This window comes from Ammodytes marinus, assembly GCF_949987685.1.
Source record: "Ammodytes marinus genome assembly, chromosome: 14".
NCBI classification, from domain to species: domain Eukaryota; kingdom Metazoa; phylum Chordata; class Actinopteri; order Uranoscopiformes; family Ammodytidae; genus Ammodytes; species Ammodytes marinus.
The window spans coordinates 3,735,746-3,749,755 of record NC_137218.1 but is presented as its reverse complement, the minus strand read 5'-3'; the positions used below and the strand labels follow the sequence as shown (position 1 = coordinate 3,749,755).

The 14,010-nt window shown below is 40.0% G+C and overlaps 2 protein-coding genes across 2 annotated transcripts in view; both read right to left on the bottom strand.

The window, feature by feature from the left end:
• Nucleotides 1-6,490, bottom strand: part of bckdk (branched chain ketoacid dehydrogenase kinase) — a 30,299-nt gene extending 23,809 nt beyond the window's left edge. The window contains exons 1-3 of the mRNA XM_080041705.1: nt 6,080-6,490; nt 2,698-2,766; nt 2,245-2,355 (exon numbers count right to left, since the gene is read on the bottom strand). Coding sequence (XP_079897831.1) covers nt 2,245-2,355; nt 2,698-2,766; nt 6,080-6,331 — 432 coding nt within the window. The 5' untranslated portion in view covers nt 6,332-6,490. The remainder of the gene's footprint in view (nt 1-2,244; nt 2,356-2,697; nt 2,767-6,079) is intronic.
• Nucleotides 6,491-8,166: 1,676 nt separating this feature from the next.
• Nucleotides 8,167-14,010, bottom strand: part of lrwd1 (leucine-rich repeats and WD repeat domain containing 1) — a 44,349-nt gene continuing 38,505 nt past the window's right edge. The window contains exons 11-16 of the mRNA XM_080040377.1: nt 13,269-13,341; nt 12,614-12,757; nt 11,951-12,054; nt 10,740-10,901; nt 10,155-10,264; nt 8,167-9,361 (exon numbers count right to left, since the gene is read on the bottom strand). Of these exons, the coding sequence (XP_079896503.1) occupies nt 9,212-9,361; nt 10,155-10,264; nt 10,740-10,901; nt 11,951-12,054; nt 12,614-12,757; nt 13,269-13,341 (743 nt within the window). The 3' untranslated portion in view covers nt 8,167-9,211. The remainder of the gene's footprint in view (nt 9,362-10,154; nt 10,265-10,739; nt 10,902-11,950; nt 12,055-12,613; nt 12,758-13,268; nt 13,342-14,010) is intronic.

Sequence of the window (14,010 nt, the reverse complement as noted above, 5' to 3'; positions counted from 1 at the left end):
TACGCACTACGCTCACCCAGGAACTACAGCTGGCGTAGTAAAAACTCTACCGCTTTTGTCCAAAGGGGACAATGTAAAACACACACTGAAAGTTCATCGGAGCACCTTTAAATCTGTCCCAAATTTATCAAAGCATTACATTTTTGGTATCACATTAAAACAGAACCATTTTCCTGATAGTTTTCTCCTTAAAATATCAGAAAATCTACTGTATTCCAGTACTACTGCACATTTCACACACAGTCACACACACACACACACACACACACACACACACACACACACACACACACACACACACACACACACACACACACACACACACACACACCGCTGTTTTCCAAGACTTGGTCAATGATTTATCCATAGTTTAGTGCTTGACTTTCAGGAAGCTAGTCAGTGGATGAATTTGGCGCTACTGATTTCTGCGATAGTCAAGATAAGATAAGACACTTTATTGTTCCGTATAAAAGGAATTTGTCTCGGGCTCCAAGCCACTGCATCACTCACACACAGACACACACGCACAGACACACACACACCCGACATAGAATACATATCAGCACTTAAAATTCAAAAAATTTGAGGCTGTACTTAGTATTTGATTTGTTTTTGTGTGTCAGTATTGTTTGTATTGTTTTTTTTTTAAATTGTTCTTATTGAAAAAAATTAAAAACCAATAAATATATTGATAAAAAAGAAAAAAAACATTTTGAGTGTAATTTTGAGTCATGTCGATAAAGCTTTATTCAATTGAATAAGCAGCATTTCCCTCCTTTCATCAAAAGCTTAGTCATGATTCTCTCCTGAGCTTTGGCCCTAGTGATCGCTGTCTTATTATAGAAACTACTGCAGGGCCAATATGCTGGCACGCACACACACACAGAGACACACACACACACACGCACAGAATGAGACACACACAGACAGAGACACACACACAGAGACAGAAACACACACACACACACACAGAAGCACGCACAGAGTGAGACACACACACACAGACAAGAGACAAAGACAGAGAGACAGAAACACACACACAGACAGAAACACACACACAGACACACACACACACACACACACACACACACACACACACACACACACACACACACACACACACACACACACACACACACACACACACACACACACACACACACACACACACACACACACACACACACACACACACACACACACACACACACACACACACACACACACACGTGCTGTAGAGTTACTGGAACATTGTCTTCATACTCAGTTTTACAGAACCAGTCTTTACCAGTTACAATGAGGTAGTTTTCCTGTCTCACTTACCTGTTATTTTGCTTCCATAACAACATGTACATTCAGGTGTTCATTTGACTAAACCTTGTCTGTTTGCGTCTGTATATTTCTCCTATACAACCATCTTTAACAGACATTATCTCAACATTAGTTTTTCAATACTCTGAACCAAAAATCTCAGCCTCTAAAGCACTTACATCAACTAAACTTTCCATAATCATTCTCAGCACTATTCTGAAGGTTATTACAGAAGGATTTGTTCATATGATGTTGTGTATTGTTCATTTTGCACAAATAAACTAATTAAAATATTGTGTGTGTTTGTGTGTGTCACAGAGAGAGAGAGACAGAGTGTGTGTGTGTGTGTGTGTGTGTGTGTGTGTGTGTGTGTGTGTGTGTGTGTGTGTGTGTGTGTGTGTGTGTGTGAGAGAGAGACAGAGTGTGTGTATGTTTGTGTGAGAGTGTGTGTGTGTGTGTGTGTGTGTGTGTGTGTGTGTGTGTGTGGCGAGAGAGAGAGACAGAGTGTGTGTGTGTGTTTGTGTGAGAGAGAAAGAGACAGATTGTGTGTTTGTTTGTGGTAGAGAGAGAGAGAGACAAAGTGTGTGTGTGTGTGTGTGTGTGTGTGTGTGTGTGTGTGTGTGTGTGTGTGTGTGTGTGTGTGTGTGTGTGTGTGTGTGTGTGTGTGTGTGTGTGTGTGTGTGAGAGAGAGAGAGACAGTGTGTGTGTGAGAGTGAGTGAGTGAGTGAGTGAGTGAGAGAGAGAGAGAGTGTGTGTGTGTGTGTGTGTGTGTGTGTGTGTGTGTGTGTGTGTGTGTGTGTGTGTGTGAGAGAGAGAGACAGAGAGTGTGTGTGTGTGTGTGTGTGTGTGTGTGTGTGTGTGTGTGTGTGTGTGTGTGTGTGTGTGTGTGTGTGTGTGTGTGTGTGTGTGTGTGTGTGTGTGTGTGTGTCTTACCACTTGTAAAATGGTGGGGTTGCATCCGATGATAAATGGCAGACTGCGGAAGCCTTTGATGCGATGGGCGATCCGCACAGGCAGCTCTTTGTGGAGGTAGTTGGCACTGCTCTGAAACACACACACACACACACAGAATCAGAATCAGAGTCACACACACACACAAAATCAGAGTTTCAGACAGACACAGACACACACATAAATCAGTCACGACACACACACAGAGACACAGAGTCACACACACACACACACACACACAATTAGAGTCACGTACACACACAAACAGTCAGAGACACAAAATCAGAGTTACACACACACACACACAAACAGAGACACAAAATCAGAGTCACACACACACACACACACACACACACACACAGGTTGAGCTAAGAGTCACACAGAGACCAAAAAGTTTTTTAACATGATAAAGTTAGCGTTGTGTTATTGTTTTACCAGGATGTGGTGTCCGTCAGGAGACTTCCCAGAGTACAGCAGCGTGGCTAAGGTCAGACGCACCGAGGGCTGAGGGAGGAAAGAACAGGCTTAGACAGACAGACAGACAGACAGACAGACAGACAGACAGATAGATAGATAGATAGATAACGCTCAATCTAAGGTAATAAAAAATACTTTCAAGCGTTTATACACTGTTTCTAACAAGTCTGAAAAGCGCCAATTCCCTTTACACAATGCACCTTTAAAAAAGTGGAATCAGCAAGACTGGAGAATGCGTGTTGTCATGGCAAGCAACATGCCCGTTTACAGAGCTTAGGCTGTGTATTAACCCTGGATTTGTTTCTCACACACACACACACACACACACACACACACACACACACACACACACACACACACACACACACACACACACACACACACACACACACACACACACACACACACACACACACACACACACACACACACACACACACACACACACACACACACACACACACACACACACACACACACACACACACACACACACACACACACACACACACACACACACACACACACACACACACACACACACACACACACACACACCAGATCAAGAGGAGATATTCACTGATTTTGACCAAAAAGTGATTTTGACAACAAGCGTTCTCCAGAATCACTGACTGCACCTTTTTGAGCAGGTGTATACTGCCTGCATGTAAACAGCAGGTGTTATTGGGGCCTAATAGCACACATTAGACAGAGGGATATTGGCCTCAGAAGCTGTAGATGTGTTTGTTTAGGCCTCTTACTCAGCGAAACGCTTTTCTTAGAGTGCACAGAGGCAGAAGTGGAACATCTGGTTTTAGGCTAAAGGTCAAAAGGTCATGGCCATTAGAATGTGTTCCCTGCGTTCCAAATCACATACTTTTTCTTTTTAATACACTACATAGTACATACTAAAGTACAGAAGAGTTTTAGGGCCACAGACAGGAAAAAAAAAAAAAATCAGATAAGGAAGTTTTTTTTTTTTTTTTTTCATTATGTCGAGAAATAAATGTCAAGAATAAAGACGAATACTTCAAAATGCTATTGGAGTTAGTGGGGCATTTATGTATTTTCAGCATACTACAATTGACTACATGTATTGGGACATCCTAAATCTTTTTCTGGCATACTAAATAGAAGGGAAGTATGGGGATTGGAGCGCAGGGTAAATCCCGAGACCACAGTAAAGTCACTGCGAGATTATTTTCCACCAGGTTATTGTGTGATAATATAACGCTGCGTTCAGGAAAACAGGAAAGTAGAAACATTCTGACCTTCTACTAGCAAAACAACAAGAGTTGGAGTTCTTACTTGAGCACATAATCAACTGTTAACCATCAACTAAAAGGACAGTAAATGTGCCTATATTTAAACCTGCAGTGTGTAGAATTTTGGGTTTTATTTCCTAGCAGATTTTGTAGAAAGTAATTATAATATCCATAAGTACATTTAATTTAGTGCATAATAGCTGAAAAAAAAATTTGAATTATTTTTTTCCCTTAGAAAGGGTCTCATATATGTCCATATTTCTGCATATTTTGGACCAAGGCCTAGTGCCGCCATCTTGAAAGTGTCATATTTGGAATGTCATCAGGTGCATTGTTTAGAAATTAGAATTGTTCTTATCCTTGAAGGCCACTGTAGCTTCTGTTATTATTCGAAAGGGGTGGGGTTACCCAGGGAGTGTTGCATTCTAGAACTTTGTAGAACTTTCTTGATGATGTCATATTACACACTGCACCTTTAAATAAAATAATACTATAGCAAAACCTGGTAGACAATGGTTAAGTAAACAAAGGAGGCGACCATGGCTAGAAGCAACATACCAGATTACAGAGCCTAGGCTGTGTATTAACACTTGATTTTTTTTACAGAATGTGATTTGACAACAAGTGTTCTCCAGAATCACTGACTGCACCTTTAATATTGCAACGTTTTGCGACTCTTTATGAGTTTTTCAACATAATTTTTGATAATAAAATGTTTGATCTATTTCAATATTGTTGATTAATTCTTTTTTTTTTACACTGTATTAGTAACCTTCAAAGCCAGAGGAAGAATTTGACAACAATCTAGAGTTACCACAGAACTGAAACCTTACACCATCATCTACTGTCTGTTTTCTTTCGATTGTTGTAGTTTAAATTACATGATTTTTTCATTCACAACTTTTATGACAGTCACAACAAACGATAAATCTGTCGGGATTTGAAATTCGATCGCGTTGTTTTGGTCCAAGATGAACAATTGGCCGCTGCAAAACAAAATGTTCTTAGTGGGAACGGTGGTGCTACGTTCACGGCCACGGGAGAAAAATCAGTCAAATAGGGAACTAGGGCAAAAGGTAACGGGGGACTCAATTGGAAATGTGTATTTTGAATCGGGCACATATTCCTCTATCCTAAAGTCTGTAATGTTACAAATACAAATTCAAACGTACTAAATTGTGTTGACTTTGAAATGGTTTGATAGTTATTATATTAAATCTAATCATAGCCTCATAATAAATATTTTTTTTTATTAATTTGCATTCAATTTAACATTTATTTATACTTATTTATATAATACTTTATGCTACATGGATTTCAATTTGACCAATTTGACCACATCCTACTTCCTCTGTCTTGGCATATTTAAGACTGTTGTTAACGGATTGATTTAAGACATTTGAACACCAATTATTCAAAAACTCTATGACTTATGACATAGTTGATTTAAGAAATTCTAGCACAAGGTAAGGCCTTATTTTAAGAATAACTTATTCAATACCTTTAAAGGCCCTGGCAACCCAAATTGACTAAATCCTTGTCACTATGTTATTTTGGAGGGTAAACTGAATGATTTTGACGGGCTGACTTTAGTCATTTTTACTCCAATGTCATTATACCATTACTCTCGTTTTTCCTTTCCTGTTGTTTGCTGTCATAGTTACAAGATAATCAATTGGTTATATATATTAAAATTAAAACTTGGGACTACTTTTTTTTTTTTTAAATCAAAATTAAGATTGATTTTTTTCCAATAACTCAGCCACTCCTCAGTATTAACGTATTCAGTGCATTTAAATACTTTTCAAGGATCAATATAAAGCATGCGAGTACAATTCATATTCAAATCTAGTCTTGATTTTAACGCAAAAGGTTGGCTAGGTCATTCACGTGTAGGAGAAATCCTAACACTTGTCTTTCCCCAGTGTCCCTGAACGCACCTGTCACCCTGCTGCTACCGGCTACAGCTAGCTTTAAGCTGCCCGTACGCCCTCGTTGCATCGATAGAAAGATTACCAGCCTCTTTAGGAAGAATTTACCCAAAATTAAACCCCCCAAAAAATCTAAATTCTTACCTTTTCTGCAGACTTGTCAATAGCCGATTGGTTGTAGAAGGACGTGACAGTCTTGGAGCGCTCTCGTGCCAATTCTGAGAAGCCTTGCAAAGATGAGGTTGAGCGAAATCTCTGGTTCCCGGAGCTTGATATCATCTTCAGCGGGACTGTTTGGGTCACCGGGGCCGACAATAGTCCACCGAGCCCCGGCCTGGCTCTACACGAAACACCGCTAAGCATCTCGGTCGCTCTACACGCCAGTCCTGGACGCATTTTCGCTCCTGTGTGTGTGTTAATGTGTGTGTTTAGGCTATATATGTATGTGTGTGTTAATGTGTGTGTGCTGGTCTTGTACGAGCAATAAAATAATAAATAAATCAAAAGGTGGGGTTTGCTAGGAGGCCATTGGGGTCGAGTCGCAATGGTGCACAAAGGCACGTCTGAGGATACAGAAAGGGCTTTGTGCGCATTGGTCAGCTGCGCAACGATGGTGGTTACGTCATGACGCACGGACCAATCAGAGAAGAGATAGACCATTAACCCCCAAAACAACATTAACCTTACTGTACCCACCAGGGCCGTACCTAGAACACTTATAAATAGGTGCCCAGTGCCCACCCTTTGGATTTTTATTATTATTATGAAAATTAGACAATAATTTAAAATATATTATAGCCCGATTTCACACACAAAAATAAATAAAAAAATACAAATATAACACATACAGTACAGCTTTTTTCGGGGGGGGGGGGGGGCAAGCACTGGTCAATTTGGAGATGTTTGGCTACTTTGCTTCCATAACATGTCTTCTTTCATACTAGTATAAATCAAAGGTTCAACATGTACATTTAGGTGTTTATTAGACTAAACCTTGTCTGTTGGCGTCTGTATATTTCTCCTATACAACCATCTTTAACAGAGATCTCAAAAAAAAATTATTTCAATACTCTGAACCAAAAATCGTTTGCTGTTACATGTCATTTAGGATCATCAGAGTAAAAAATCCCTGCGTTCCAATCCCCATACTTCCCTACTATTTAGTATGCCAGAAAAAGATTAGGATGTCCCAATACATGCACGTCAATTGTAGTATGCTGAAAATACATAAATGCCCCACTAACTCCAATAGCATTTTGGAGTATTCGTCTTTATTCTTGACATTTCTCAACATAATGAAAAATGAATCTTCCTTATTTGATTTTTTTTCTCTCCTGTGGCCCTAAAACTCTTCTGTACTTTAGTATGTAGTGTAGTAATAAGAAAGAGTATGTGATTTGGAACGCAGCTTATGTTATGTATGAGTGTGTGTATCACATAAACAGCACACACACACACACACACTGTCAGATCAGCGATGCGATGGAAAGGAACACAATGTCCTTCTGCATTTTATTTCCTGTGTTATTTCCCGCCCTGCATTTCCACCCTTCTCATGTTACATTAAACGGCAAGGTGCAAATACTGGGCCTTAGAATAGCACACACAGGGTCCATTCACATACAATACACAATAAATAAAACCACAGTTAGTGCAGTTATCAAGGCACAGAAAAAGTATTTTTTTTAAAGGAAGGGAAAAAAATCATTAAAAAAAAACAAAATCTTAAAAAATAGTGTAATAATTTTTTTTTTTTAAACCTTTATTTCTACAGGTAAATCCCATTGAGACCGGAGACTCTTTTACAAGGGAGACCTGTTTTCCTTTCCCACGTTACCATTCACACACACATTCATACACCGATAGCAGCAGGCTAACTATCGACATTCACACGAGGCAAGGTGGGTGAAGTGTCTTGCTTGCCCAAGGACACAACAACCATGACACAAGTGACAGGGCGGGGATCGAACCGGCAACCCTTCGATCATTGGCCGACCCGCTCTACCACCAGAGCCACATTCACCCCCAAAATTGCCTTGGGAGTCATCTTTTACTGTATTTTTATTTATATTGAATGATCATTGTACAGTTTTTAAAGCACAAAAACATTATGTATAACTTTTTTATTTACAATAATAAAAAAAAATCTTAAAAATAACAAGGCGTTAAACAAACTTTTTTATCATAAAATTAAGATTTTATTTCTTGTAAAATAACAATCATATCTCACTCCTAAAATAGCGACTTCTTTATGTGTTTTTACAGCTGTGTGTGTATGTGTGTGTGTGTGTGTGTGTGTGTGTGTAAAACGAAATATTACATGTCACATAGCGACAATTGACAAAACTCTGCTACAATTCTTAACAGCAGCAACTTGAAGGTAAATCAGTGTAAAATTTATTCTACACAAAAAAAAAAATAGCTGTACATTTTCATAATAAAAAAAGTACAATACTGTCATTGTATTCCTGTAACTTGCTCTGAGAGAACGCACATTAAAGTCAAATTTCCTTGAAGAAGAAATGTACAAAAGTTCGTAAAAAACAAGGAAAAACACATGGCTCACGCAGTCTGTCTGTTAGTCGCATGTCACTTGGATGTCTACGTTGACATTTTGAAATTAGCTCACTTTCAAAATTTCAATATTTCTTTTACTTTTTTTAAACCAAAGTACATCGCAAAAATTACATCTGTGTCATTTTGCCTCGACTGGGAATCGAACCCTGGTTTTTATGCACCAAGTTCTGTGCTGTTACCTACTGAACTATCCAGTAGGGGTGTGACAATACACATTTTCCTAACGAACCGTCACAATACAGGCCGTGCCGAAAATGTACATGCATAATTGTGGCGTAAATAGCGCCAAAATTACATAAAATAGGCCAAATATACAGGCTTGTTTGGATTGCCGTGCAGAACTTTCACTTTTATTTGAGAAGCCATTTTTTTTATTGGACACCTTGGTTGTTTGCAGCAGTATTTTCTTTTCTAAACTGAAAAATAACTATAAGCTGCAATTGAAAAAGTTAATTCTGCATTCTGAGTTTTTTTTTTTGTTGCATTTTTCCTCTTAACAGAGAACCATACGGTACAAAACCGAATCATGACTTCCAAAGCGAAGTACGTACCAAACCGTGACTTTTGTGTACGGTTACATCCCTACTATCCAGCTGAGAGCCACATACCAACATTTGGTAAAAAAAATTAGGATCCCTAGTACAAAATAATTTTGATCTAGACACCTACACATTTGTATTTAGTCCGTTTATGTGACATTCAGCATTTCTCTTCTCTCTTCCAGACTATCACCATGTTCTTGTCGCTCAGGGCAACCAGGTACTGCAGCTCCGTATCCATGGCGACACTGTTGATTGACGGGCCGCTCACCTGCTCACCTTTCCTCACAGGGCACGGCCACTCCAACACCTGAGGGAAGAAGAAAAAATTCTTTAAAAATTAATAACTGTAAGATAATTTTTTGCGTCTTTTCTCTAGGTTGTAGGTTTCTAATGGAACTGAGTCCACATGTTACCCGCTCTGCCCACTACGCCACTGGAGCGCCCTCTCCAAAACATATTTTAATGCAGTGATTCTCTCTTATTTTCATTACTGTTTGGTTACGTTCCGAATCGCATACTCTTTCTTTTTTCTATTCTACATACTACATCCGACGATAAAAAGAATCTAGTTAGGATGCAGTATGCATACTATTAGGACATACTTTACTCTCTTATTTCATCATAACATTGCGCCTTAATCTTGCCTCTTGCTTTTATATCCGTCGCATCCCCGTTTGTTTTCATATGGAGGCTTCGTCGATGTGACGTCACTTCACGTGCGCACTGGATTGTGGGTCAGAATCGCCCAAATAGGATGCAGTTTTCAACACTAACAATCTTTGCCGCATGAAGTAGGACATCCGGGTACTTCTAACCATCCTAAATCTGGCCACAAGAATCGGGACATCCTAAATCTTTTTTCTACATACTATATAGTAGAAAGTATGCGATTTGGAACGCAACCTTTATCTCAGAAAACCTAAACCGCCCTAAAATCAATTAGGTCTATCAAACTCTGAAAGGTCTGGACAGGAATTCGTTCCAGTATCATCACTAAAACCTAATTCTGAATTCAAATGTAATAAAATAACCCACGCTAATGCTACAGCACAATTTCCCTTCTGGGACAAAGTATCTATCTACATATTTACTATATTTACCTGCGTGGGTACGATGGCTTTGCCGTTCTGGAAGCTGCTCTTCTGCAGGTCTGTGACGTGATAGGTCCACAGCCGACCTCTGTCATCACCACACACTATGTAGGCCCGGCCTGGAGACAGCAGGGGAGTTATACATGACTTTACTAAAGGTTCTTGCACCATTTAAAAGTCAAATTTAAGACATTTTAAGACCCTTTTAGGAGCACAACGCATACAGCTCTGGAAAAAATGAAGAGACCACTCCAAATATTCAGTGTCTCTCGTTTTACTATTTATTAGGCATATGTTTGAGTAGAATGAACATTTTGGTTTTATTCTATAAAGTACTGACAACATTTCTACCAAATTCACCCCCAAAAATATTGTAATTTAGAGCATTTCCATTAAATAATGAAGATTGAAGAAAAAGTCCAGACTGGTCTCTTAATTTTTTCCGTAGCTGTATATAAAATGTAAATTAAATAAGTAAATAAATTGCGTGTGACGTACAAGAATTATAGTTGTTTCAATTTCAATGGTTGTTTGAACAGTGAGATATACAGTATAAAGCCTCATAATAATATCGATCAATTGCGTGTGCCGTACCTGGGCAGGTGTTGAGGGCCAGGTAAGGTATCTCTGTGTCGGCCCACTGCAGCTCACACAGCAGCACAGCACACACCTCTCTGCTCTTCTTATCGGGACGCTGAGAGCGAGTCTTCAGCCAACTCCACAGGTAGATACAACCGTAGCTGTAGTTCTTAGAGGCTGGGGGGATAAAATAGAAGAAAGTTAGGGACGTGTGTGTGTGTGAGTGTGTGTGTGTGTGTGTGTGTGTGAGTGAGTGAGTGAGTGAGTGAGTGAGTGAGTGAGTGAGTGAGTGAGTGAGTGAGTGAGTGAGTGAGTGAGTGAGTGAGTGAGTGAGTGAGTGAGTGAGTGAGTGAGTGAGTGAGTGAGTGAGTGAGTGAGTGAGTGAGTGAGTGAGTGAGTGAGTGAGTGAGTGAGTGAGTGAGTGAGTGAGTGTGTGTGTGTGTGTGTGTGAGTGTGTGTGTGTGTGTGTGTGAGAGAGTGTGTGTGTGTGTGTGTGAGTGTGTGTGTGTGTGTGTGTGTAGTTCCTCACAGGCTAGGGGCCACAGAGAAACATAGAGGAAAAATATATTATCTGTAAATACACAAGATTGTAGCCAGAGGCTTATATGCTTTATACTAATGAATTGCTTATGTGGTATATTAGAAGCATAGATAGTGATTAGAAGCCATTGCCTTACTTCACAGGGCCTAACATAATACTTATCTACAGCGCCCTCATGTGGCCTACTAAAGTAAATGGTCTGTTAACTGACTCCAATATTACATAAAACACTTTTTTTTTAAACACAAAAAGCCAACTCAAAAGGTGAACCCACAAACAAAAGACAAAATAAAATAAACAACTAACATGGCGTACTCTACTCTACAGGTTTCTAAGGACATTGTTTAAAACTAAAGGTAAACGTTAAGCAGAAAATAAAAAGTCAATAAGGTGTCATGAAGGTCACTTCAGCGCTGTTATACAGTCCAGGAAAGGCTGACATATCTGTTTAAACTTCTCCATAGAGTATCAGAGAACTCCATGAGCCGTATTACTTAGAGTGAGTGAGTGAGTGAGTGAGTGAGTGAGTGAGTGAGTGAGTGAGTGAGTGAGTGAGTGAGTGAGTGAGTGAGTGAGTGAGTGAGTGTGTCGTGTGAGAGTGTGTGTGTGTGTGTGTCTGTCTGTCTGTCTGTCTGTCTGTCTGTCTGTCTGTCTGTCTGTCTGTCTGTCTGTCTGTCTCACTCACCCACTATGTCGTCAGTGAGGAAGCTCAGTCCGTCGATGGTGTGGTAGTCGTGCTCTTTGTCTTCCTTCTTATAGATGGGGAAAGTTATCTCCATCTCCTCTGATCTAGGGACACAATAAAACACTTTTGTTAAGTAAGTTTTTTTCTCTGATTACCAACTACCCCTTTACCCCAGATACATAATTAACTTATTTTCCCCCTTGTAATAGCCCGAATACGCTGTCGTACTAATCAGATTTAAGACCTCAATAAAGGCGCACACACACACACTCACACTCACACACACACACACACACACACACACACACACACACACGTTCGTACGGCTATACTTGTGAGGACATTCATTTACATAATGCATTCCCTAGCCCCTTACCCTAACCTTAACCATCAAAACTAAATGCCTAACCCCAACCCTTACACTAACCCTAACATAAACCTAATTCCTACCTGAACCTTAAAACCTAGTGTTAACCCTCAAACAGCCCTTTAAAAGCCTGTCCCAAAGTGAGAACCGGACACAATGTCCTCACTCTTAAGGTCTAAAACTCAAATTGGTTCTCACAAAAATAATTGTAGACAGGTACACAGACACAGACACACACACATCCCCACCCTCGCACACACACACACACACACACACACACACACACAGACAGTTACCTCTTGGTGGAGTTGTTGGTGCCCAGCTGTGTGTTGTAGCAGTGCAGTCCGTCCTCGCAGCCTGTCAGCAGGTGAGTCCCGGGGGCTTTGGGAGGGAGACAGATGTGGAGAGGGGTCGCACTCACCTCAAGCACCAACAGCTGACTGCAGACAGACAGACAGACAGACAGACACACAGACAGACAGACAGACAGACAGACAGACAGACAGACAGACAGACAGACAGACAGACAGACAGACAGACAGACAGACAGACAGACACACACGGAATTACATCTTGGCCTGGACATTTTACTACATTACATCATCTTTACAAAGGAACATTGACAGCTTCTGAATTCATGCAAAGGTCGAAAAGTGTGTCATGCACTTAAAGGTGTAGTCAGTGATTCTGGAGAACGCTTGTTGTCAAAATCACTTTTCAGTAAAAATCAGTGAATATCTCCTCATGATCCACTACCTGTCTGTACTGGGTGTGCACTGAAATAAATCCAGTTAATACACAGTCTAGACTCTGTAAACAAGTATGTAAACAAAGGGGTCCCACCATAGCTACCAACATGCCAGTTTACAGTTAACACTGACTCAACAAACACCAAAAAAAATCAATAAGCACTATAGAAAAATTATAAAATTTCTCAGAAGAAATACTCACACCACTTTGTAGTTGTAGTGGCTGTCCACTCCTCCGATGTCCCACATCACTATCTTGTTATCGTAGGATCCGGCTGGGAGAGGGACAGGGGAAGAGGTCAGAGACACACACAACTTTTTATTTAAAGGTGCAGTGTGTAATATGACATCATCAAGAAAGTTCTAGAATGCAATGCTCCCTGGGTAACCCCAACCCTTTCGAATAATAACAGAAGCTACAGTGGCCTTCAAGGACAAGAACAATTCTAAATTTTAAACAATGCACCTGATGACATTCCAACTATGACACTTTCAAGATGGCGGCACTAGGCTTTGGTCCAAAATATGCAGAAATATGGACATATATGAGACCCTTTTTAAGGGAAAAAATAATAATTCAAAACATTTTGTTCAGCTATTATGCACTAAATTAAATTTACTTATGGATATTATAATTGCTTTCTACAAAATCTGCTAGGAAATAAAACCCAAAATTCTACACACTGCAGGTTTAAGATTATTTTTTGGAATTTTTTACTTTATTAGACAGTTTGTAGAGACAGAGAGGAAATGTGTCAGAGAGGGGAATGACATGCAGAGAACGACCCGGGCTGGATTCTAACCCGGGTCTGCTGTGAAGAGGACTGAGCCTCTATGGAGGGGGGGGGGGGTGTCTAACCACTAGACCACATTTGTTTTAATTATTTGAAGGCTGCTCCCGTTCAATTCAATGTTAAAATATATATTTTTAGAGTTCTAAACGA